The 27,356-nt window shown below is 36.9% G+C and overlaps 1 protein-coding gene across 1 annotated transcript in view; it reads left to right on the forward strand.

The window, feature by feature from the left end:
* The window catches only part of KDM4C (lysine (K)-specific demethylase 4C), a 252,049-nt gene that overhangs the window by 161,144 nt on the left and 63,549 nt on the right, over window positions 1-27,356 (forward strand). The window contains 2 exon segments of the mRNA XM_010000645.1: window positions 1,294-1,349; window positions 4,125-4,233. Coding sequence (XP_009998947.1) covers window positions 1,294-1,349; window positions 4,125-4,233 — 165 coding nt within the window.

A 27,356-nucleotide genomic window follows, 5' to 3' on the forward strand; every position in this document is an offset into this window, starting at 1 on the left:
AGCCCTCTCGCCCTCCATTGCTCTCTCCTTCCATCTCTGCCCTTTTCCCTGCCTTTCTCCATGTCTCCCTCCATCCTGTTACCTGTTCTTCATGGTTTTGGTAGGTAAGGGAACAAGTTATGTGCCTGAATTACAAAGAAGATTCATTTGTCATGAATCATTTGTCATGAGGAAGTATGTTTTATTTAGGAAAGGTTATTCTCATAGGAAATGTAATAAAGCATTCAATTAGATTTCTGGCAGACATTGATAATCTTTATTATGGGAGGTTTAAGATGAGACCAGACTGGAGTGTTATGTGACAATACATAGGTCGGGTTTTCTTGGTGTTTGTTTTTTCCCCTGTAAAGGGAAACTTAAATTAAGAGGTTGATGTGACAAGCTCTCTTTCTGTGTATAGTTATACAGTCACAGGATATCTTGATTTAATTTTGTGCATTTGATTCTCAGTAGAGACCAGTAAAATGGAGACAGAAACGAACACTGAAACACTTTCTCATCTGTCTCTTTGAAGGAAAAAAAAAAAAAAGGGGGGGAGGGTGGTGGGAAGGGAGGGGGAGAATAGGTACAGAAAAGAAGAAGACTGAAGAACGAGAGTAAAGTTGGAAAGTAGAAAAGCCTGTGTGTCTGTTCAAAGGCCCAGTTTACTATAGGTAGGAAAAACCCTGTTTGTTTGGCGTATTATCTAGGAACCACTGAAATATGCCTTGCTAAGTGCCCTGAAAGGAGTTGAAATTGTACTGAAGATCAAGGCAGAGAAAGTGTCCTGTAGAAAGGAACATCTGCTAAATGCATAACCCTCTTCTTTGGTAGGTTTATAAATTTGAGAACTGTCTGGAAAAAGCAGGTTTTCAAACTATTTGAGTTGTATCAGTGGCTTCTAGGTTAGTTTCTCGTTAGCTTCTATAAAACTAACTGCGTGTCATTTTAATTTGTTTTGCCTTAGTAAGCTGCATGACAGTTCCAGCCTTTCTGTGGCAGGACTGTTTAAATTCCTGCATATTTGTTATCACTTTAAAAGTAATTGTGGATTTTGTTTAAGACTAGTACTCAAAATTTATTTTTCTTCAGCTCTTTTGAGTAGTTTTTTTTTTGTTGTTTGTTTGTTTGTTGTTTTTTTTTTTACTGTATTCTATTTTTCCTGGAAGGAAATGCAGTGGGTATAAGTGGCAGGTAGTAATCCATTAATTAATTACACTAGTAATTTACATATCCTTAAGATCAGCTGACTAAAACTGATTTGAATCCATGCACTAAAGCTCACTTGTTTTTCTACACTATTTTTATTTTTAGGAATGTTGTCTCTGCAATTTGAGAGGTGGTGCATTAAAGCAAACTACCGACAAGAAGTAAGTAGTATATGTATTGGGATTTTATGTGCTTGTTTTAAACTCTATTCCCAATCCATTCCCATGTGCAAAGCATTTTTAAACGTCATTGCTGGTGTCCCTTTAAGATGAATTGCTGCAGAGTTAAAGTTACACTTAGTGAAATAAGCCACTAGCATTTTGGGAAATAGATGCAAAAATGTACATTTGTTTTACTGTTTGTACACACTTACTTGTTCCAAATTCTATTCCTCTTGCTTTTGTGTAAAGAAAGTAAATGAGAGTTCATTTGTCATTTCTTCTTTGGTCCTGGAAATCTGTCATTACAGAATTCAATACAGTACCTTTGAACTTTTAGAAACAATTTTAATTAATAAATTAAATTGAACAATAGTTAACTAATTTTAGATTTTGAAATGTCTTTTAAAAATGAACTTAAATCATACACTGTCAAAAATGCTATTACTGCATAATACTACTAACAGCATCAATGTTTTTCCTTGTATTTGGATGATAGAAAATTATAACCATTTTAATGAAGGTTTTGGCTTGCACATGAAAATATTCAGCTGCTTTTTAGTTCTGTTTTAAACTTGCCTAGATTTGCTACTTCCTTTTCTTAGCAATATAAAAAAAAGCAAAAAACACAAGCAAAACATGCAAAAAAAGTATAAACAAAAAGACGGAAGTGTTATCTCAGTTGAATTTACATGCCATTTTGTTATTTGCTTCATAGATACTGTATGTTGCATCTTTCAAAATATGTACACCATTTTTTTGTAGATTAAAATGTTTGAGAAATGCTTCTTAAGATTTGTTTCTAAGAAAAAGGTCCACAGAGGTTTGCAGAAAGTGACTTTCTCTGCATAGCCATACCTAAAGTCTTTGTTTTTGCATTATATCCCTCTGTAGGTTTCTGCGACATATTTATGGAATGAGAGGCCTCTAAAAATAATTAAACTCTTGCGTTCCTGTTTCCATAACACCTTACAGTTGCTATACATTGTTGAATGCTTCATCTATCGTTAAACATTAGTTGCCATTCCAAAGTTTTCTGTTTTTATAAAAGTATATTCCAGTTATGTCTTTTTATTCAAAAAAGTGTAATATCCAACATATGCATTCCCTCCTTCTTTCCCTGTCATACTGCTTAGGGATGTAAGATGAGCCTTACTAAGATTTAAAAGGTAATGAATCAAACATGGGGGTGGTAACAATTTGCTGCCATATAGGAGAGCTGGGATTCTTCCTTTTCAGCAGTAATTGTTTTAAGTCCTGTTAGGTTGAAAGATGAAGAAATATAAATATTTGAGTGAATATTTATTGAAGAAGCATTTTATTTGTAACATTTCTGTCCCATAAAGCTTCAACATTAAGACAGTATAGTTTTGCAGATGGGCAAGAAGCAATGAAAAGAAAAAGGGTATTCTTAGAATTTCAAAAGAAAAAATCAAGACTTTTTTCTCTAAGTTAGAACATGAACACAACTGTCAGCAAAATAACATGTTAGATCTGCAGGCTTTATCTGCCTTCATTTGAAGTGAACTTTATAATTTGCTAATTGATATGTCAGCTTTACATAAAGCTCTTATTTCACTTTGGCTGATATGACTTTAACATCACATGACAGCATTTTGTTTAATTCCTATATATTGTATTATACATTAGCAGATATTTTTGTCAGTAATTAATTTTTGCAAAAGCACCACTTTAATGCAGGGAGGAGAAATTATTTATATTCTGGTACATCACCCATCTTTTTTAGCTGTAGCCCACATTTCTGTTAATCTGCTAAAATGCTCATATAATGTTTGTATAGATCTACAGAAAGTGGATTGAGGCAAGCGTTCAGGACTTACAAAAACAGCAAATAGGATAATGAGACAAAATACACAATGAATGACTGAGAATACAACAACTGTGAGCCAAAGAATGGAAATGTTTTTCTTCAAATTTACTAGTAGTCTGTCTCAAAGAAGATTTTAGAAATAGTTTCAGAAGACTACTCTTGGGTGATGAAAATATCATTAACTTCTCATCTACTTCCTATACTATGTACTTTTAATATTAATTTCAAACTTTGGAAAGTTTCAATTAGCCTGTCTTATTTTGAGATTTATTTATTGAACCAGCATTTGGAGGATGTAGCAATGCTTTCTGATTAATATAGGAAATACATAGCATCATCCTGACAGATCTGACATGTTTCCTGAAGTTGCACTGAAGTCTTACAGGTAGCATGGGTTCTGGGCACTTGACAGGTGCTTTCAATGCTAAAGGGGATTCAGTTCATGCTGGCTGAGCTTTCCAGTGACAGCCTGATCAGTTTGCCACTTCTATGCCTTTGTGTCTGTAAACTGAAGGTCTTGGTAGTATACTTTGTTTTGCACTTAGATATATTTATGACTGATTGTCATAATGTGTGCTGCCTAAAAATAGTTATGTAGGTCTGGACAGTGCTAGTTCAGGATGCTGTAGGTGATAAACTGCACATGAATCAAGTGTCTTTACATCTTTACATGTGCACCTGTATAGCACAAACACAAAACCTTTGCTTTTAAACATTAAATTTGTTGCAGTAACACACCAGTCTTACACAAAGTTGTAGTGTTGTAAGGTTTGTTAAAGATGTTTCAAAGAAGATCAGGAAATCCTAATAAGGAAGTAACCAGAGATCATGGCCTTAAAATACAAAACAGAACAGAAAGCCAACACACAGCAGCTAACAAATCATCTTAAACACTTGTATTTCTATGAGTTTTTTTGGTGGTATTCCTGACTTGCCACTTTTCACAGGTGGGCACATGTAGTGTGTGCAGTTGCCATCCCAGAAGTCAGATTTGGTAATGTCACAGAACGTACACCGATAGACACTAGCAGAATACCTTTGCAAAGATTAAAATTGGTGAGTAGTATATTCATATATGCTTCATGTATTATTTTCTTTTAAGGTGTTCCAATATTTGAAATGTGTTAAAAATCTGAATTGTGATGATTATTGCTAGATACTGAACAGTAAACTATGTTTAAGGTAAGAAATAACTAGCTGGGGTTTTCTCCAAATGGGCTTGTTGAAATATAATGACAATTCATTAGCAGACTTTGGTATTTGATTGAAAAAAGTTTGAACCTGCCCTTCCACACAAGAATAACAAATTCAACCAGTGTCAACCATGAAAGTTTCAGTTTTAGAAATATATTAATGATGAAAGTGTTGAAACCCAAACAGAGTAGGAGTATCACACAGTACATGTTTGTGAGGTCTTTTTATTATGTATTTTGTGCCAAGGAATTATTTATGAAGATTAAAGGATGTATGATCAGTTTGTTACATGGTATTTCTATCATCTGTGCATTGAAAAATGTATGCCAAAAAGATCACACATTATACTGGATGAACAATACCCTGCTTCCTGGGAAATTTCAAAAGTTAGGGGAATACATAAATAAAAGTGCATCAGCTACTGAAAATTACATCTAGAAAATTACATCTGTTACATCTAGAATAACATTGTAATTCAAGACAGTTGCTGCACATGAGCAGAAGATATGTATAAATGCAATATAGACCATTTTCCTTGATGTGTTACACAATAATTACTTAATTTGTCAGCCTGTGCATCACTGTCATGTAATCTGATAGACAGTGATTAGCAGCCCTTTCAAAATCTTAGGGAAAAGATACCTTAAAATAAAAGATCTTTTTTTTTTTAATCTGTCCTGCAGTATTTCCGAAGTGGTTTTTGTTTTACCTGACCTTATACTTGTTAATTTTGAACCATTAATCTTTTAATTACATTTTCATCTCATTCGTTACTTTTTATCTTTTTAAGCTGAATTTCTAAATGTGGAGATGCAGCATTGAAGGGTTTAAATTGATAGCCTGTCCTTCAAATGGTAGTCTGTTCTAAATTTTTGCTTAGAATTTTAAAATGTTGTTTTCCGCGTCTTTTTAAACACATAAAACACATTTCTTAGGAGTATCTATAACTTATTATAAAAAAAGTGTTCTTCCTAATCTGAAGTATGGCACAGTAGTATGGTGCCAAAATTTGTGAAGTGACATAATTTACAGTTCATGTGTCATTTGTAGCTGAGAACTCTTTCTGCAATTCTTTCCTTCACTTAAGTTTTAATATTTGCATGGAATGAAAGTTGTGCTGAAGGACCTCAGCTGAATACAGTAGGGGCAGGGTACTTTATGACAGCTGTGAGTAGAGTGTTTCTACAAGTAGTGGACCAGCCTTACTGTGTGGATAAGAAGCACATAAACCTGGTTTGGCTCATTAAACCTTATGTTTCCAAGACTTAGTTTCTGACACATATTTAAAGTGAAATAGCTAGTTGTGTACTAATTTAAGGGAAGTAGGCAGTCTGACCATTTCAAAAGTTTCTGTAATAATTTAATGTCAATAGATGAACATAATACTGGTCCTTGGGTAGAACATAATAGTGGTCCTTGAGTAAAGAAGCAGAGAAAAAAATGTTTTAAAAGCACCCCAAGTCTGCCTGCTTTTAAATTTTGGATTTTGTTGCAAATACATTGCTGTATCTGATGGTTTTATATTGCTCTGTTTCACCATGTATACCCTAGCTAAACTAAGTCTCCTCAATAACATTAGTAGTATTCTGTATTTTTTATTTTTATTTTTTTAAATATTAAATTAGGTGGAATTTAGTGGATGCTTGATATTTTCTCTAAAGCCCTGTGTATTAGAAACTATGTGTAAATAATTTCTCATTTCCTGAAACATGGGGTTCCTAGTTCTCTAAAGAGGTGGCTTTCATTAGCCTTGTGTATATATGCCACATCATCCTCAAATCAAATGTGATCCTTACTTTGGTCTTTTCTTCCTGATGAAGGCACAGAATAACAGTTATGCTCTTATACCCACTGACACTAGGTTCTTAGCCATGGAGGAACCCCAGGAATTATATCCAAATTAACTCTGTTTCTTTCTCTAGGAATTCCCATCCCTTCTTGGCCCCCATTCTTATCTTACATTCATCCCCTTTATCATGGACATTGTACTTTGGAATAGAGAGCTGATACAATTTGTCTTCTTGTTAACTTCTGTAAAAGCATAATGAGTGATTCACACTTTGACTTTAAGTCTGGGAACCTGTGAGTAACTCATTTGGGCCTGTCTTCCCCTTTGAAATTGCAGGGATCACCTGTACTCTTCAGCAACCAACTCCTGATTCACAGCCATGCTGTTTGTTAAGTTAAGGGTATCTTTGTTCATCAGTCGTCATCATTCAAAGCTAGAGTGTCTTCATTGTATAAGCAAAGACAACGTTTGTACGTTGTTGTTATTTAGCTTTCATGAGCAATACAGTTTTTTAAAATACATTTTTGGGCCTATCGTTATAGTGCTCTTTATGTTAAAGCATGGAATAGCTAATGAATGTGGACATTTCCTACTATACCCATGTATCCCTTTTAACATTTGGGATGTAATATGTTGATTTGGATTAAATAAGCAGAAAACAATGGAAAATAAAATATAAAAGCGTAGATTACATTCTAGCATTCAACCAAAACAGAACTTGATCTTAAAATGTGGCAGTAAATAGTTAAAGTTATATTAAACTTCTCTCTTTCTATGGCCATCCTCCCCCATCCTCCCTCCTCTTCTCTTTTCCTCCTTCCCCCCTTCACAGAATCACAGAATCTTAGGGGTCGGAGGGGACCTCAAAAGATCATCTAGTCCAACCCCCTGCCAGAGCAGGGTCACCCAGAGCACATCACACAGGAACATGTCCAGGCGGGTTTTGAATGTCTCCAGTGAAGGAGACTCCACAGCCTCTCTGGGCAGCCTGTTCCAGGGCTCTGTCACTCTCACAGTAAAGAAGTTTTTTTTTCACGTCTCTCTCTCTGAAATAGTATGAAACCCAAATAAGCAGAACATCTACTTTCCTCAGAGATCTGTAGAGGCTGAGATGACATTTTGCTTAATGTAGCATCTACAAAGGAATAGAAAAGGAAATAAATAGTGTTTTAAAAAATTAAGAAACATCTGTGCAGACATGAACATACTGGTAGGCTGTTTTTTATTGCTTAGCAAGTGAGGATACTGGTTGCTGTTAAGTAGCTATAATTCAGTAGATATTCTGTGTTGGAATCAGTGTGTTTCCCCAATCTTTCCATTGTTAAATATTCAGTATATACCAATTTCCTCCAGAGCAAAAATGAGTGTTTGTATTATGCTTATAGTAGCTCATAATTTAAAGTAGTTTTATGCAACTGTTTCATGGTTACAACTTGAGTTTTTGTAGAATGCCAAATTATTTTCGTATTTCCTTATCCTTTTTTCAATGGGTTATGTGCATTCCATTATTGCTGAAAATGTACACGAAACAGTGAAATGTTCATTAAAAATGAGTTCTCTTGAAAAAAAATTCCTTAATGCTAGTGGATGAAAAAAGAATATTTTGTGCTTTGTCTTTTATAGGAGAATGTAAAAGAAAAGAATATTATACATGCTGTGTTGAAATAAGACAGGTTGTGTGATCTCCTACATTTTAGTGGTGTACACTTATAATACTGATACTAATTGTATTTTAATGTGAAAGCAAATGGCATTCCAGGCAACCTCAGTGTAGAGGGCATCCTGCAAAGGTGCTATAACCTATAGTTTCTTCACTTCACCTCTTTGTGATTATGCCTTTTCTCTCTATCTCTCTCTTTTTTCTTTTTTTTCTTTTTTCTTTTAAATGGGAAAATGAGATTGTCTCTTTTGTCAGAGTCAAGTTTCTTCTTTTATTTTATGTTCAGTATGGATGGCTGCAACTATCAGACACTCTGAGTTCAAATAGCCATGTGGAATGACAGGTTGTGACTAGCAAGCTAGGAAACTAGTTTGTTGAACTCATATGTTTATGCACAGTTGATAAAATGAAATGGCTGGAGGGACACACCTTGCCATCTCACAGATTTTGAAACAGTATTTTACGTAAACTGCTGTATGTGTAGCTGCTTTACAAACACTTAGTTCAGATGGCCTCTGTTCCAGTGGTCTCCACGTTTAACAGCAGACATATGAGTAAGTGTGAAAAAATACAGAAATGCCAACTCAAATACTGTTTAATCACAGTGAAAATGCTAGGAGCAGATAGAGGGGAGACAAAATTGGTTAGAAGTGATGGTGTGGAGCGGGATCACACAAAATTTGTCTAAACAGATATGCAGAGTTTCAGCTGGGAACAATTTGGAACAAATTGTGTGTGATTTGGAGGGAAGTTTAGTTTAGTTTCATCACACATGAATGAGTGTGATGTAAGCTTAGGTCCCAATACAGTTTAACAGGAGCTATCAGTTTACCGAAAGCAGATAAAGCGTAGGCTTCTAGCTGAGTTTAGCTGTATTTGTTTTATTTATTTATTTATTTTATTTTTGCCTTGTTCCATTTGTCCCTAAGTCTCCTAGAGAAGCTTGAAACTTCTTTTGAATACTTGTTTTCCTGGACTATTTATAAGCATGAGGCTTTGGGTCATAGAAGATGGACTGTGGGTTTCTGTGTTTGTCAAAGTCATTGATGAAACTCGCTTTTGCTTTGGGAAGGAAAAGCTTTTACCAAGTGCCTACGTAGCCTCTGATTTCAAAAGAGTGTTAATTACTCAGCTCTAATTATAAATATAAGCTATAGCTGCATAAAAAAGTCTCTGTAGATGACAGACTGACCCCTCAAACATAAACTCAGCCTTTAAAAGAAAGAATAAGTACTCCCTTGTCCTTCATTCTGTTTTAACAAACCTTAGGATGTAAAATAGAATTAAATAAAACCACTTACTATTATATGGCAAAGGAATCCTAGGCAACAGGAATATTGAGCCTAGTGTAGTTTACCCTTGTACGACATGTGACATAACAAGCAGTAGACATTGTATATGAGAGTGTTTAAATGTTTCATCTGTTAAAAAAGCAGCATTAAACAGGATCATTAGCATCTGATCCTTAACCTGTATATATCTAAGTTGTTACTCTAAAATCATAACACAAGAAGAATACATCCAAACTCAATAACAAAATATATTATCTGCTTTTGATATTTTTTTCTGTTTTAAAGTGCTTGAGCATTGGATTGACTGTTCTTACAGGCAAAACTGTACAGAGACATGCATGTAATACACCTTTGTTTCCTTATCTGTAATGTTTCCTATAATTTTTACATTTGAAATCCTTTTTCTTTAACAAGTAGAGGTAGAAATGAGTTCTGGAATAGCTGAAGTTGCCCTTAAGCTTTTGATGACCTCAAATTTGTATTTGACAAGAGAACAAAGTATAAGCACAAGTGTATTTGAAAATAATTTTGAAAATAAATTTACACTGTGATGATGACTGTTCTACGAGCCTTTCAATATCTGGCTAAAACCATGAAGTTCTTTTTAGGAGCCTATACACTTTAAAATTTGCACCTGAAGGCAAATAATAGTGAGCTTGAAAACCAAAGATTATAGTTTTGAAAGGTACATCAATTCTGAAAATACATGTGGAGTGCCACTGAAGAGTAGAATGAAAGCAAAAATGTGTATGAGCTTTTAAAAGAATGAGTCAATATTCTTGTGCCTGTCCTTCTGTTTTAGTGATAAGTGAAATCTAAAAAAGGATTAAAGACATTTGAGGACACTGCTTATCTTATGTATTCTAATTTGTAATGAAATTTATTTGTTAAACTAGAGGATAGTAGTGGAATTATTGCAAGTGTGTTTGTGAAAGAGTAAGAAAACATTTCCAGTGATGTATATAAGTGCTACTATGCATTTCTGGTAATACAAAGAGGTATTGATTACATGAAATCATGCATTAAATAACTCATTGCACACATTCACAGGCAATGGGAGCAAAAGAGGCAGCAATCTTGAGACAGACTTTAAAAAAAACAAAGAAAAAAAAGTTAAAGCAATGCGATAGTTGATTACTGCAATAAATGAGTTAAAAATGTAGTGGCTTGTTGGCATTGTGTACAAAATGCAATTCAATGTATATGCATTAGTGAGAATGTTTGTAAGGTTTTTGATAAGTATGTTGCAAGAATATACACTGCTTGCTGTATAGTTCTTACTCAGAATAGTTTGCTACAATGAGCACATCCTGTTGCAAATTTTCAAATTTAAGTCTTGTAGTGGTGACATACTATAAAATCTGAAAAATATTGAAAATGATGGATGCATGGGACTATAAAAACAGTCTGAAGACACGGACATGTCTACAATAATGAAATCAGAGTGTTTAAAATATTAACCAGTCCTCTGAGTTTCTTTTTCTTGCAAACAGAGAGGATTTTATGAGCAAGAAAATTTTTCCTATAAAAGTCCTTTGAATTTTTAAAAGTTATGAATGATTAATAGTGCACATTAAGATATGTAGGTCTGATAGAGTCAGGTTTATGCAATTCTTCTCTATACAACATGTATTTGTGTATAGGTGAGGTAATGTATGTGGGTACTTTTGGGCCCCCACACAAGTGGACAGTACTACAGCAAGTATGTAAGAAAGGTAACTCATAAGTTAAACAGGTAGATGTCCAGAGGTGAATGTCATTGAAGAGCTAAATTAAATACTGAGTTTTGAATTGAATAATACAGTTGAGAGTGAAGAATCATATAATTTCTTCGAGAATATTGTACATTGTCATGCATGGAGTAACTCAGAGCTCTTAATAATTTGATATCAGCAAAATAGCAACTGAATAACATGAGGATCACAAGTTACTAAATGGTTTTACTTCACATCAGTAAAAAAAAATAAATTAAAACATTCTACCTTTTTTAAAATTGCAAAACTGGCAAGTTTATTTACTTCTGTTTTGCCTTACATTTATATAAATCTCCTGATAAAGTTGTCAGAAGTGCTTGCAGGCTTTAAAGATCAGAATCCACTTTCAAAAATGGTTTAAGTGTTTGGGGACAATAATACTTTTTATCCAAAAGATCAAAAGGGCTTGTGATTGTATTTCATTCAAAGCTTAATTTTTTTAGTGGTAATCCTTTGAAACATCTTATTGAACTGATTAGGTAGCAGATCTTGTCAGGATCTCCTTCTATGATTATTAGTTTGAAATTTACACACTGTAATATTTAAAAAGTCACTTTATGCCTTAGGTTACCTTTCTGGGGTTGTGCTGACCCAGGTGCAGGACCTTGCACTTGGCCTTGTTGAACTTCATGAGGTTGGCATTGGCTCCCCTCTCCAGCCTGTCAAGATCACTCTGGATGGTGTCTCTTTTCTCTAGGGTGTCAACCACACCACAGATTACCAGTGAAAACTGAGGCAAAAAAGTTGTTGAGTGCATCATCTCTCTCTTTGTTGGTTGTCACTAGTTTGGGGGATGTACATTTTCTTTAATCTTCCTTTTCTGAGCAATGTACCTGTAGAAGTCCTTATTATTATTCTTTGGGTGCCTTGCCAAATCCAGATCCAGCTGGTCCTTAGCTTCTTCATCTCATCCCTACACATTTAGACGGTGTGCCTGTATCCTTCGCAGAATACATGTCCCTGGTTCCACTGCCTGTGTGTTTTTTCTTATGCTTCAGGAGGTTCTTAGTCATGCTGGTCTCCTGCCTTCCTTGCCTGATTGCTTACCTATGGAAGCTAAGAGCTCTTGTGCTCTAAGAAAGATCACCTTAAAAAGCTGCCAGCTCATTTCTCCTCAGGGATAAATCCCTGAGGGTAGTTTCCCAAGAGTTCCAATCCTGTAGTTCTCTGAACAACTGGAATTTCACTCTCCTAAAACTCAGGGTCTTGACTTTACTCTTCACTGGTCAATATCTCTTGAAACTGTGAATTCCACCAGGGCATGATCACTTCATCCAAGGCTGCTACTGACGTTGATCTCTCCAATAAGTTAGTCGATGTTGGTAACCAGCAGGTCCAGTAATGCGTCTCCTCTGGTTGGGCCTTCTGTCACCTGGGTTAGGAAATGGTACTCTGTGCTCTCCAGGAGTCTCCTGAATTACCTACAGCTTGCAGAGCTGCTTTTCCAGCAGATATCAGGGTGACTGAAGTCCCATAGCTGGATCAGAGCCTGCCAGTCTGATGCTTCCTGCAGTTGGAGTAAGAATGCTTCATCAGCAGGCTTTTCTCAATTGGGTGGCCAGTAATGAACACTAGCCGTGAGGTTTCCTTTGTTGGTCTGGCCTCCGATTTTTACCCATAACCTTGACCTGTTAATTGCTGCTTTTCAAAGACAGCCCTGTGCACTCAGTCAATTTTTTTACATAGAGAGAAATCTCTCAATGCCTCTTTCCTTATCTTTCCTGAACACTTTATAACCATTGATTTTAACGCTACAGTCATGACATTTTTCTTACCAGGCTTCAGCGACAACAATTACATCATAGCTTTCTAGCTGCGCAGTTGCTTCCAGCTCCTCCTGCTTTTTTTACTTAAGCTACATGCTGCTTTATGGATTTGATGTGTTTTAAGGATAGAATGATGAATAATTGCTAAATGAATTATTTGGACATATCTTAAAATAGTTGTAAACTCAGCTCAGTGAGAATGTTTATCTTTCAGAGGTTAAGCTTGGGTATTTTTACTTTAGGCCACTTTTTTCCTGTCATTTTCTTGTTTAAAGTTTTGTGTCACAAGGCATTGCTGTGGTGTTCCTAGGAAAATTATTGCCAGAGCTGTTCCCTGAACTTAGAAAGGTCCAGTTCAGATTTTAAGCTTGAGAACATGTATACATGAGCAGGTTTTAATTTTCCTTTAAGAAGCTGACTGCTATTTGAAATAATATTTGTAAGGAGCTGCTAAAGAAACTAGTGTGGTTAGTTGAGCAGCAAATTCTGGGGACTCAAAGTAGTTCGAGTTAATGTTCATTTTAAAGGGTAAAGAACAGTTGCTGAACTGCTGCCAGGAATTATCTCTTCCCATGAGTTGAAGTTGCTCTTTCTATGTGCACTTTCATAGAATCATAGGATGGTTAAAATTGGAAGGGACCTTAAAGATCATAAGGTTCCAACCTTCCTGCTATGAGCAGGTATACCAAGAAAAAGAATGAGGTACCTGTTTTTTAATAAGTTTTATTACTGTAAAAATGGCACATTCTTTTAGTGATCAATGATATGTCCCCCTTTGTTTACTTTTAACTTTGTGCACTTTTAACAGTCGTTTATTTCATTTTTGCTCTTTTATTATGCATCCCATTCTTATCAGAAGAATTGCCACAATTATGGAACTAGATATGAGTGCCTTCAATTACTCCAAATGACAGAGAACAGCTTTCTATCTCTGGAGGAGTGGCACGTCTACTATATACAAAGTGGTGCGAGATCGTTTGCTAGCCACATTCAGTATGTTTAACTGTGTCTTCAGGAATGGCTGTACATTGTTTTCATTACCAGCAAGCATTACATCTGTCTTGTCAGCTCTGAACTTTAGCAGCTTACTTATTCCTTGCACCTTATCACAGCAGGGCACTTGGCAAGCTGAGAGACTACACTGTCCAAGTCTGACAAATATAAGTCATAAATCGATGTCAACATCGTAATGATGGCACTGCAGCATACATTATCTTCCAATTTCTCCAGTAGCCTATATGTTAGAATGACACTGTATGACAGATAGTTCTCTTGGTGGAAAGCCAGTGTTACTGTCTGGTTTTTCAGCAGAAAAGGTGGGGTGTCTCAAGGTGCCAGAACAAAATCACACATAAATTTACATAAGATTCGTTATATGAGTAATGAGTATGTTAACTTCATATGGTGTGAAATTTAATTTTGTGAAACTGGGGAGACACAAGGGTGTATGAACACAAGTAGAGGCTGTCCCAAATAAACTAGATTTGAAAAACTGTATATTCATTGCTTTTTAGACATCAGAGCAATAGTAGGAAATGTGATTTTGTGCAAGTGTAACTCAACAGGGCTGTAAATAAAGACGCCATTGCCAATAGAATATTTGTTTTAAAGATTTAAGGTTAATACTCAGGCACTTTTAGTATTTTGCATGATGTGTCATTTTTGTCATCCCTTTAACAGAATTGTAGCTGTCTACCTTATCTTTCAGTGTTAAGTCAACATGCTAGCCATAGAAATAATGGCTGGAGGGAGTGAAACAAATAGAAAATTCTTATTTTAAGACTATCTACAAGTATCAGGTTTATAGTTTGTTGGTTTTCTTATACAATAGTATCAGTTCCTTAATGACGGAGGAACCAGAGTCTAATACCTCGGCAGCAGTTAATCGATTTTGGAACATCCAAAGCTCTTTCAAGTAATAAGACGTTTCCTATATTGCATATGTTGTTTTTTGGGGGACTCTTGTTTTTACACCGTCATGGAAGAGTATTTCTATCCCTGTGAGAGGTCTTTTCTTTTTCTAACTGAAATCTGTTTGCTGGCTGATTAATATTGCTACTATAGTACAACTTGCAGTGCAGACTGATGGTTATCAAAGCTGCCTATAATGTACATTTTCCAGTTCAGCATCAGAATTTTAAGACACACCATTTATCTGAGAAAGACTGTGGTCACTGTGAAGATTGCTTTTAGAGATAGGTGTTATGCAAGTCTGTTTTACCCTTAGGAATTTTCTGTTTGCAGTAATTCCATTACTTATTAGTAGTCATGGTAGAAAATTATCTCATGATAGCAAGTAGAAATTAGATAGCTTTGAAACAAAAATTGAAAATTTGCAACTTTCTGCTGAATGTGCCTTGTTAAGTTAATGGGAAGCATATGCTTGTAGAAGCTAAAAGTTTACTGTGTAATAATACAGACCTCCTTTCCCTAAGTTTTACTTTGAGTGTTTGTTTTCCCCCATGTAAGCTCACACATATAGTTGCCTTACTTTTACATGCATATACATGCACACATGTATTTTTATACATAGAGTAAAGGAAGCTTAAGAAAATAAAATTCCTTTGATAAATGTATTTGTCCAACTCACACAGAGGTGGGAGCAACTGTTTGACATGGAATTACATTATACTTTGTGGGTTTTTCTGAGATTTAGCGGATTACATGAGACTAGAAAGAGTTGATTAATTTGTATCCTTTGACTATACCAGTGCAGGTTATGGTTTGTTGTGGGTTTTTTGTTTGTTTGTTGTTTGTTTGGTTTGGCTTGGTTTGGTTTTGTGTCTTTTTTTTTAATGTTAGAGATACCTTACATGGCTATTTATAAAAGGAAGCTTGTTTTACTTAAATGATTGTTTCTAAAGTCAATGACAGCAGAAGACAAAGGCAGCCAGGAGGTTTTCTGCTACTGCATTGCTGTATTGATTTACTGTAAATGAATGACACAACCTTAACACTTTTTTTTTTTTTTTCCATTTATTGTGATTAGTTTGGGTTTTTTTAAGGGCTGTCTTTCAGCCAGTTTGGTGACAATGCCTGAGAATATAGAAAGTTTGGAAGGATCACTAATGTGTTACTTTAAAGTGGCAATAAACACTGCAAATCATTGTTCACTGGGTGATATTTGCAACTACTACTTTTTAAGACTTTCCTTCCTTGTTTATACAGTTGTGTAATTTTGACTAGCATGCAAGCAGGTGTCAGATAAAAACTTGCTTGCCAAACATTGTATAATTCAGAGCTTTGTGCTGTCTTAGACAGCTCCTAGTAAATTACAAACATTTGTTTAAAATTGCTAAATATATGTGATTCAGACCTATTTTGTAATACTTCTCAAAATAAGTGGAGCAAAATAAAAGCATAGGGATTACAAGAGTAGGTAAGTGACACAGAAGTAAGGGAGATATATTAGATATATATTGCTTGCTAGGAGATTACTTTCAATAGGAAGATTAAGACCAAAATTCTTGTCAAATTGAGTGTGATGAAGTGGTTAGTGAGAAGTCAATGGGATTATCGATAAGATTTGATAAACTTTCAATATATCTCAGCTGTAAGAAAGGGGGTTTTGTACAGCAAACTGATTTCTGATTTTCTCCCCATTTTTTTTGGTATTTAATTAAAGATCAGAAAGCAGGGATTGAGCCATCTCTCAATATGTAATCTTGAACTGTAGAGTGCTTTGTAAGCAAAGCAGCTAATGGCTAAATATTTTATACCTTTATCATTTGAAAGAAAAGAAAGATTTAAAGTGCAAGTGAAAGAAGATGCATATTTTAAAGCTATTGAGAGCACTGATTACTGCCCATGTAGTTCATTTGGAGGTCTGCTACATAATTTTAGTGTTTTAGTTGCTAATTTTTTTTCTGCAGTGCAGCAAAATCTAAGCATAAAATGTCTGTACCAAATTTTTTTTTTTGATTCTTAAATCAGCATCACAACTTGAACTACACAGGCAGTGGAAGCAGGGACAAGTATCCTGGGAAGAGTATAGGGATGTTGCCTGGTTGTGTAGGGACAAGGTCTGGAAGGCCAGGGTGCAGCTGGAGCTGAACTTGTCAAAGGATGTAAAGAAGAACAAGAAGGGCTTCAACAGGTATGTAAACCACAAAAGGAGGATTAAAGAAATTTGAAACCCCCTGATAAACAGAAGTGGTGAACTACTAACAACAGACAAGGAGAAAGGCTGAGATTATCTGCAACTTTTTGACTTAGTCTTCACTGGCAGCCTCTCTCCTCATGGCTCTCAAGTTGATGGCCCATAAGACAGAAATCAGGGACACAAAGTCCCTCCCAGCAAAGACAAGGTTTGTGACCATCTGAGGAACCTGAACAGTCCGTGAGACCTGATGAGGTGCATTCCAGGGATGCATTCCTAAGGGAATTGACTGATGTAGCTGCCAAGCCACTCTCCAGGATATTTGAAAAGTCATGGCAGTCAGGTGAAGTCCCAAGTGACTGGAAGAAGGGAAACATTACACCTAGTTTTCAGAAGGGCAGAAAGGAGGACCCTGGAAACTACTGACCTGTCAGCCTCACCCCTGTGCCTGGGAAGATCATGGAACAGATCCTACTAGAAGACATGCTAAGGCAGACGGAGGGCGGGGATGTGATTCAGGACAGCCGACATGGCTTTACTAGGAGAAAATCCTGCCTGACCATCTTATTGGCTTTTTACAGTGGAGTGACTGTATCACCCTCTGAGTGTTGCTTTCATACCCTGTTCAGTCTTTCTGTGCCATTATCCATGGGACAGCAAAATGCTCTCGTGGCCAGAAGGGCCAGTGGTGTCCTGGGGTGCATTAAGAAAAGTGTATCCAGCAGGTCTAGGGAGGTTCTCCTCCTCCCCCTCTACTCTGCCCTGGTGAGACCACACCTGGAGTACTGTATCCAGTGTTGGGTTCCCTGATTCAAAAGAGACAGGGTTCTACTGGAGAGAGTCTTTCCTGAAGAATCTGTTAAAATACTTCTTCTCTAAGAAGCTATATTAATTAATACTTATTTGAGACTGAAGAATATATAGCACATTGCTACTTTATAGCAAGAATAGTCTTATAGGAGGTATCATCTTTACTTGCAGTTCAGCAAAATAAATGTTTAATATTTACATCTGAAGGAGATTAAAACTGAGTATTTTGTAGTCTTCTAAAAGGGTAGTTGGGTTCATATTATAAATGAGGTATTTCAAATCTATTAAAACAAACACTAACAAAAAGACTGGAAATTGTACCCAAGTGACATGTTCACTACATTTTGTTCATTTCAATATCATTGTTTTGGTTTAGCAATGATACTAAAATAATTTAAAATTACTGGTAAAAAAACCTGAAAGACTGTAATTCACTTTTGTAGTTCAGCTAACACTGTGATTTAGTGTCAATACGATATTATATTTTATGTGATTCCGTGAAATCGCACGCAGTAGACATGTTGCTCTATTAGAGAAAAAGAGGTTTTTTTAGAGATTCTGAAATACCTGTTGCTTATACCCTTAGGCCATCATGGCTATATGTACTGGGTGTAGGTGTTAAAGATTTTGATAGCAGAGCAGGCTGTGGGTGAGCTCAGAGATAAGAGGCCAGGACCTGCCCTGTGAAGGACATAGCTCAGTTAAGATGGCTCTGATGGATCCAACAGAGGACACAGCTAATCCTAGCAGCCATGCTGATCATGCCTCTGGAAAACAGCTTTGGGAAAGGGGAAAACAACACTGCACAACATCTATGAGAGAGGAGAGAAAGAAAAAAATGTGTGAGAAACAAACCTGCAGACACCAAGGTTACAGAAGAAGGAAGGAAAAGAGGTGCTCTTGGTGCCAGAGCAGTGATTCCCCTCCAGCCTGTGAAGAAGACCATGTGAAACACATTGTCCCCCTGTGGTCCATGGAGAACCACAACAGAACAGATACCGACACAGCAGACCATGAAGGACCTCATTCCAGAGCAGGTGGTTCTGCCTTAAGGAAGCTGCAGCTTGTGGAGAGTCCAAGCAGGAGCAGGCTCCTGCAGGAACTGTTGCCTGCAGAAATGAGTCCACAGAAGAACAGGTTTTCTAGCAGGAAATGTGGCCCATGGGGTCATATGTAGTAGTCTCTCTGTGAAGACAAAGAAAAAAGGAGGAAGAAAAGCCCATGTAGATGACAACACTTACTGGCGCAGCTCATAGAAGATTGTATCCCATGGAAGAGACCCCATGCTGGAGTAAGGCAGAAGTGTGAGGAGGAAGCAGCGACAGAAAGGAGCTGCTGTGGACTGACCTCAATACTCCAATTCCCCATCCCCTTGCACTACATGGTGGTGGTGAGAGTGTTGTCCCAAAAGCAAGGTCCATGCTCTGGAGTGCAAGAATCCAATCCACACACAGATTCGAGATATTTGCTCTAATATCCAGTTCTGCCCAGAAAAGGGAGCAGGGTGGTATTCCACGAGCAAGCTCAGCTTCTTGAAACAAAATGCTACTTTTATAATGAAAAACATGAGAAAGAACATTATTTCTAACATTATTCTATCACTTGCGCATGACTGGTTAACTTATTCCTCACTTCCATTGAAAGTGGCAATGCTAAAAAATTTCAGTATGCATCCTCAATGAGTAGGGGGCTTTATATTGGTAGGGGCCCTTACAGCCTGTGGGAAGGTATTTTTGTATGCTAATAGCTCATTAATGATCTAGTAATATGGTGAATCCTGTTAGTCAATGTTTTCTACCAAGAGCTCAAGACTGTAACCAAGATAGATTGTGGGGAGTGCTCCTTTCCATCCCATTCATCTGTCTTGCAAGCCTGTCTCAAGGCTGGGCTTCGATGGGTTGGGACTTGGTTTTCTTTAATTGGAATCTGTTTTTTTTTTCTAGTTCTTGCTGTTTCACTGTTAGGAAAGCTCTATTTTTATTCTGTCTGTCCCTTTTGTTCTAGTTTACATTATTTTTTACCAAAAGCGATTTATTCCCCCAAATTTCCCTTATTTCAATTAATTACTGACACCAAGCGAAGGTAGGGGATCCAGGAATAAAAGAGTCAAGTTGAGCCTGGGAAGAAAACGAGTATATGGGGGAGGTGTTTTTAATTTTGTCTTTGTTTCTTACCATCCTACTCTGGTTTTTTTTGCAATAAATGAAAGTAGTTTTCCCCAATTTAAGTCTTTTTGCCCACTATTGTAATTGTTCAGGGATTTCCCTCACTTTACCTTGACCAACAAGCTTTTCCATCTTACTTTCTCCCCTGTCCTTTTAAGGGAGTGGCATGAGAGAGCAGCTGGGTAGGCATCTGACAGCCAGCAAAAGTCCACACACCATACTGAAGCAATGTACCACCTGTAGTCCACATGATTTATTAGACAGCAGTAAACTACGATGTGCGTTTTGTGAGGGAAGAGTTTTCAAAACCTGAGTACTGCAGTAATTTGATTATTTAGGTATGTATTTTAAAATTGGAAGGTCATATTCCTGGCCTGCCTACATGCTTCCTGTGTCTTTGTTCTTCCTTACTTTTCTTTCACTCTCTTGAAAGCTGGTATTATTATGCTGATTGTTATCTTCAGATTGAATACAAAGCTAAAGCATTAGCATTATTATGATTCATTACTTTGTATATATCCACTATACATATATTATTGTTACTATTCTCTTAAATGGAGATGGCTGTTTGCAATTATTTTAGTTTTGCACAGTAAAGTTTTCCCAGGTTCTTAGATTATTGCAATCCTTAAAATTCCATCAAGAAAGAAAAGGAGAACCTTCTGTGTGTAATGTAAAACATTTAGTAACAAAACCATTTAAAAATAGAGAGATCAGACAAGCCAGTCTGAAGGAGAACCTCATAAAAATGTATGGACATGAGTTACTGCTTCACTATAGTAATTTGGGCCCCTGAAGACAATCTATTAAAAAATTCTGTCTCAGTGCTGAGAAAAATGGATTTCAAGTCATAATTTGAAACTGAAATATGCAGTGAAGTAAACTGTGATGCCAGGCAGCAGTCACATTCAGCTTATTACTACTCCAAAATATCCCTTCTGATTTGTAAAGGACATTTATAATAGACCGCTGTTGTCATCTGAGAAGTGTGTTTACAATGTCCATGCAACTCACAGAAATCTTCAAAACCTCGATGATACTTAATAAGTGTAATTTGGTAGAATAATAGCTGTGTTGCCTTGGCTGTGAATTAAGACGATGGTTCTTAGGAATTGCATTCCTTTTTACCTAGAAAAATGAACTGTCCTTGATGATATAAATTGAACCTGCATACAAGTAGAATTCTCACAAATGTGAACCTGACATTCCCTCACAGCTAACCAGAAATTGGAATGTGATGCGTCTTATAGCTGTCTTGGCTTTACAAGAATTATTGCAGTATGATTCTAAAACTCTTCACTTGATCATCTGCATGATAATCCTAAATTGTCCAGTGTTCTGACCACCACATTTATGTGGTTTCCTTCCATTAGTGAAATCCTGAGTTTGAGCATCCCTCAGATTTCTTGGATTTGCCATGGAATTGAATGTGCAGTTGGCAGAGGTAATGCTGGAGAATTTTTCAGCTTCAACAGTCTGTGCAACCTATCTTACTGCATTATGTGAAACAAGTATTATCACTGTAGATAATTTTTGTGCCATTCAGTTCGTAATTCCCCGAGAGAATAATCATCTAATACAGTTTCAATTATTAGATGAGAGCAAAAGGCTTAATTGACTCCTGTTCAGCTGGGACTGATGACTCCTAACTTTCTAGAAGCTCAAGTGGTAGATTTACAAAAAATTCCTTAATTCCATAAATAAACTAGATTCACTGGTTGTTCTTTTTTTTCAAATAAAAAATAATTTTATGTGATCTAGATTTCCAGCAATGAACCAACATTTTAATAATGGTCACATGACTGTATTTCACACTTTGTTATTACAGGGCAGTTCCTTGTTAGTATAAGTGTAACTCTTTTTACATAATTGTTGTTTGTATTTGTAAAAGAAACCAGCAAAATAAAAGAAAGACAGCCAGTAAAATAATAGTATCAAATAATAAAAGAACATACCACAGATGAACCACAGAAGAGATATAAATATTGGAGTTACTGAAAATTCGTGGCACTATTCACAGAACATTCACCTTCAAATACTACACAAAATATAGCTTGTAACACTCAGCCCTGTCAGCATTACCAAAATTATTCTGAAAAGGTCATTTTGAAAGAATATTTTTTTAAATAACAATTTGGTGTTGTTTCAGTTAGGAATAACCTTTTGAAATTTTGACCTCAAGAGAGATCAAGGTCTTAGCTTGCAGGCCTCTTTGTGATAAGCATATCAGATATGCACTCCCTGGAAGCTCAGGTCGATGTGAGGGTAAGCACACACTGCTAAAAGACTTTTGTCTGCATTATAGTTCCTCTGTAGAGGCCTGGATGAGCACTAGCATTAGACTACCATGAGGAACTCCAAATGCTGAAGAACAGAGTGTAGGAGACCACATGAAGGACAGGTCCACCCAGGTGGTGGTACTGACACTTCTCTTGACTTGTTGATTCCCAAGATGAAGGGCTGGTTTCTGGGACAGGTGCATGCAGCATTAAGAGACAGAACTTAAAAAGAGCAAGCTGGGGGAGACCCCCTGCTCTTTACTGATGAATGTCTCAAACACTCACAGAAGCTCTTTCCTGAAATGAATCCTCTTGGAAAGGAGTGAACTGAAATAAAGGGGAGACTTTTGGGGAATACTAGAAGCCATTAATGTCCTGCAGAGGAACCTTGGGAGATAACAAGGGAAATACTGTGCCACAAGGCATGAAATCAACAAAACCTGCAATAACTGGTGAAAAGGTTAAGACAGCAGGGAGATATTGTGACCACCTACCCTTGGAAGTTCCTAAGAAACTCTCCATGACTAAGTGTGGGCAGGGAGAGCCAGGAAGTAAAGGACCCAAGGAATACCAGCTCTCTTCCTGGCGAAGTACAGGTGAGAAGAGCTGGGAAGTGACCTCTCAGCAATAAGCCAGGAAAAGTTCAAGCATTTGCAAAACATGGACAGATTTTTCAATGCTTCACTGCTGCTCTGTAAAGGTCCCAAGGGATGCCAACTCTCTATGTTATGAGTATGGGCCGGGACAGGCAGGAAGTAACCTCCCAGCAATAAGGTGGGGGAAGTCTGAGCAGTGGCAAGCCATGGAGTTCTGGGAAATCTCTGTGCTTGATTGCTCCCTGATTCTTGAAAAATTGAAGGAATATAGAGTGTGCCCTTCCCCACCGTGAATGGCACAGACTCAAAATAGCTGACATGATGTAAAGGTTATAGCAGATAGAATTACAACACTTAGGAAAAACAAAAAAATGTGACCAGGAAAAGTAAAAACCACAGTATGTGCTGTGCTAAGGGCAGCATTAGTAGCATCCCAGAAGAAAAATGAATGATGAAAAAGTTCACTCTTTGCAAGCTGTCAAAGAACTTGCATCACCGGGCAGGGCAGTGAGCCTCTCTGCTTGCTGAGTGTTAGTTTTACAGTATCTCACAGCCAAATGCAATGAACTCATAATCTCTGTTCCAATAGGACCAAACAAGATTTGTGTAAACTTCCTTATTGACATGGGGACACAAATGTACATGATTAGAAGAAAAACATCAGAAGACTTAAACATAAAGCCCAGTTGCAGGAAAGTGAGCTATGCAGGAATTGATGGGGTCACAAAAGAACGTCCCACAGCAAAAATTGCTTTGCGGCTGCCTGGCAAGTAGAAACTAGCCCACAGAGCTTTTTCAGCTTTCCCTTATGGTTGTCTATCAGTGTCACGTCAGTATTTAGCCTTAGAATTTACCTGCTTTGGGCTGTATTCTCAAGCAACAACTGCAAGAAACCCCTGGGCTCATGCTGAAGCATTGGTAGGTAATACTAATGTCTTAGGGTTTGACTTGCTGAGTGGTAGGCCATGGAAACTTCCCAATAATACATTTTGGTGTTTTGCCAGGAAGGGTGAAAGATCATGGGCAGACTTAGGTGTGATACGGGCTGATAAGAGTGCAATTAAAGTTACAGATTTGGTAAAGGTGTCTATGCCTCCACTGCTGTCAAAACTTAAAAATGTGAAGCAGTACCCTCTGCTGTCTTCTGCAAGTTCAGGCATTGACAGATTTGTAGCAGACTTTGAGGAAAGACTTATCACTCGCACACACTCTCCCTGTAATTCTCCTGTCTGGCAGGTTATAAGGCCAAATGGCCAGTGGCGGCTTACAGCTGATTACAGGCAACTAAATGCCAACATCACCTTTAACTGCTGAAGTGCCAAATATCTCAGAACTGGTAACTCACATTCAGGGTACATCCCACTCATGGGTAGCAACCCTACATGTAAAAGACTTGTTTTTTATTATTCCAATCTGAGAACCAACAAGTTCAAAATCAGTTTTCAAAATATTATCTCTAGGATTCTGATGCATCTTATTTGTGTCATTGCCTTTAGAGTGCCTCTTTTTATTAGGTTTAGCACCAGGAAACTTTTGAGAAGGTTTTCACAGTCTATGGACATGTAGAAAAGCCATATTTTTTCTCTAGAAAGAGCTCTGGAGCTCTTGGTGGGCTATGGTGGGCTGCCCCAAAAGGTGTCCAGTTTATTTCTGACTGTAAACCCATTGCTAAAACCAAAATTAGCTAATTTAATGTTCATATCTGCATGTTGCAGTAGACTTTCAGCAGTGTCTAGTTTTGAATATGTTTATCTTTTTCAAGATACCAAGAAGTGTGCTTACTTTTTAGCTGATGTTATCAGCCCCTCTTGGGCAGTAATATATGTTTTTGGATTATTGTTGTTGTGTTTGTTCTTCTATTATAAAGATTGATCTTATTTTCTTGTTTGTTTGGGGTTTTTTTCCTTCAATTCTGGCTGCTTGGGTTTGTTTTTTTTTGTTCACGTCTGTCATTCACCCTATACTGCACTTAGTCTAATTGCACAGTTCCATATCATACAGTCATAGAACTGTAGAATCATAGAATCATTTAGGTTGGAAAAGATCTTTAAGATTGTTGAGTTCAACCTTTAACCCTATTCTACCATGTTCACCCCTAAACCATATTTCCAAACACTACTTCTATGACTATATAGATGACTTTGTTGCGGACAGGATGGATCAGCAGACAAGATGTATATGCACAGATCAAGATTTATTACATGTAACATTGGGGTCTTAACTCTTTAAAGTGGGAGGCACAAGTACAGCAAAAGCGCAGGGAAATTGGGAGATCAGAACAGAAGCTGAAGTCTGAATGCAAAGGGTAGCTTAACAGTGAATTTTACTACTTATAGTTAGATCAAATAACAAAAGTTAACCATTAAAATGCTAGCAACTTACTTATTACCCAGTTTTATACTAGGCCTAGAACACTAATTATTAGTCTTAAAGAATTCTATATCTTTAAGCTTAATGATAAAAATTACTTAATGTTAAGTTTGCTAATAAAGATAGTGAAAGAGTTAGTATCTCTCACCCTTGCCAGGCCACAGCTGGGTGTCCCTGGGTGGATTGTAATTCTCAAGAATTAGTCTCTCTGGCAGGTATCCCTGCTGGAGGAGAGGAGGTCCAGCAACCTTCTGGGAAGGTGTACAGGAAATCCCCCTGATCAAAGATGGGACCAGGCTTTTATGGAATAAAGTGAATTGACTGCTGTCATCATTTAACCTTTTAACCATACCTGCAAAATCACTTACTGGACAAAGAAAGGAAAATAGTAGAAAAAAACATGAAGGCCCTGTTCTCACCAAGCAAAATCTTTTATTTATCTGCTAATTGTTAATTTGTCTCTGTTTCAGGCCTAGTTGTGGCTAGGTTGGGCTCCATGTTCTTCAACACCAGAGAGCAGCTGGTGTTATAAACATCAGCTTGGCCTTTCTTTGTAATTTTCAAGGTTGTTACCAACTCAAGAGTTTGGTAGGGCGTCTTTTCTCATGGGAATCTTTCCACTCCAGGCCTCGGCCTGCAAAACTGAGAGACAAGAGCATTTGAATCATAGAGGGAAACTGAGGCCAGCATCCTGAGTGATGGAGTGTCCTGCTACAGACTTTTAAACACATCCAGGAATGAGTGTTTTTTTGTCTGTTGTCTTTCAGAGTTGCCCAATCCCTATTTCTTTATGAAGATAATATAAATGTACTGTCTAAAATTTTTAAGAGCCCTGTTTTTTTTAAAGAATAGCATTTTACACTTAAGAGATAATGAACCCCTTCATATATGGTTTATATTCCATTCACACACTTACTGAATTTTTATTGTGCTGTTGTTTCTAGCAGTTTCCATTGAGTTTGCTTTCAAAACTGTCCATAGTGAAATGCTTCCTTTATTTTAAGAAGCTTGTAAATTTCATACTAGTGGTAAGAAAATGAAAAGGTAGATTGGTTCTTCAAACCATCAAATACAGTCAGTCATCCTTTAAAAAGAAGTTATATATATTGATGGATAAATTTTGCTTTTGTTTGATATTGCCATGTTATTGAAAATATAACTCTCTTAGCTCTATTACAGCGTGTTAATTAGAGATTTGAGCATGAAGTCAAAATCACTAGTCATAAAAACTGCCTCATTTAATAAGTCTGAGATCTCTTAATCCACATGTATTTCATGTCCTGTGAGGTGCTACAGTAGCATGATTGTAGAATAGAATTATGAGTTTTTTGAAGGTAGGACTATGAGAAAATACCATTGGATTTCTCTAAGAATTATATATCTTTGTAAGTTACATGTATTTCATACATTCTGTAATTAGTATGGTAAAGGAGAAAAATCCTGTTTAGCCTATTGCACAAACTCTTAGGAACAGCTTTGCTAGTTTCTGGCCATGCAAACATAAAAAATAAATTTAATTTACTGGGGGACACAGCACACAGAAGTCTGCTTTCCTCAAATTCACTTTGCAAGTCAGTAGCATATACATCAAATCAATGAACAACCAATTTTGAATAACAGCACTTCTCAAACCGGAGCATGTTGAGATAGAGGAGTTATTTGCATTGTATCATGTATCTAATGTGTCAATATCACAATTGCTTTATGTTGTGTCTAATTCTAAATGGCTCTTGCAAATTATTAGCCAGAGTAGGTAAATCTCTGTGTTTTGGAGGGAAGAAGAAGGGGAGGAATCAGAATGGAAACAGTAAGGGACTTCTGCTGAAATAGAATCATAGAATCATAGAATAAATTACAGAATCATAGAATCATAGAATAAATGACAGAATCATAGAATCATAGGGGTTGGAAGGGACCTCTGAAGATCATTGAGTCCAACACCCCTGCTGCAGCAGGAACACCTAGGACAGATCACACAGGAACGTGTCCAAAGGGGTCTTGAGAGTGTCCAGAGAAGGAGACTCCACAACTTCTCTGGGCAGACTGTTCCAGTGCTCTGTCACCCTCACAGTAAAGAAGTTCTTCCTCATGTTGAGGTGGAACTTTCTGTGTTGCAACTTGGTGCTATTTCCACTTGTTCTATCACAAAGCAACACTGAAAAAAGACTGGCCCATTCTTGACATCCAAACCTCAGATATTTATACACATGAATAACGTCCTCTCTTAAGTCTTCTTTTCTCAAGACTAAATAGCCCATGTCTCTTAGCCTTTCCTTGTATGACAGATGTTCCCTTAATCATCCTTATATCTCTCCATTGGTTCCTTTCCAGGATATCCCTGTACCTCTTGAACTGGGGCACCCAGAACCGGTAACAATACTCCAGATATGGCCTTACTAGGGCAG

The sequence above is a fragment of the Chaetura pelagica genome, unplaced genomic scaffold (assembly GCF_000747805.2).
Source record: "Chaetura pelagica isolate M959 unplaced genomic scaffold, ChaPel_1.0 scaffold596, whole genome shotgun sequence".
NCBI lineage: Eukaryota > Metazoa > Chordata > Aves > Apodiformes > Apodidae > Chaetura > Chaetura pelagica.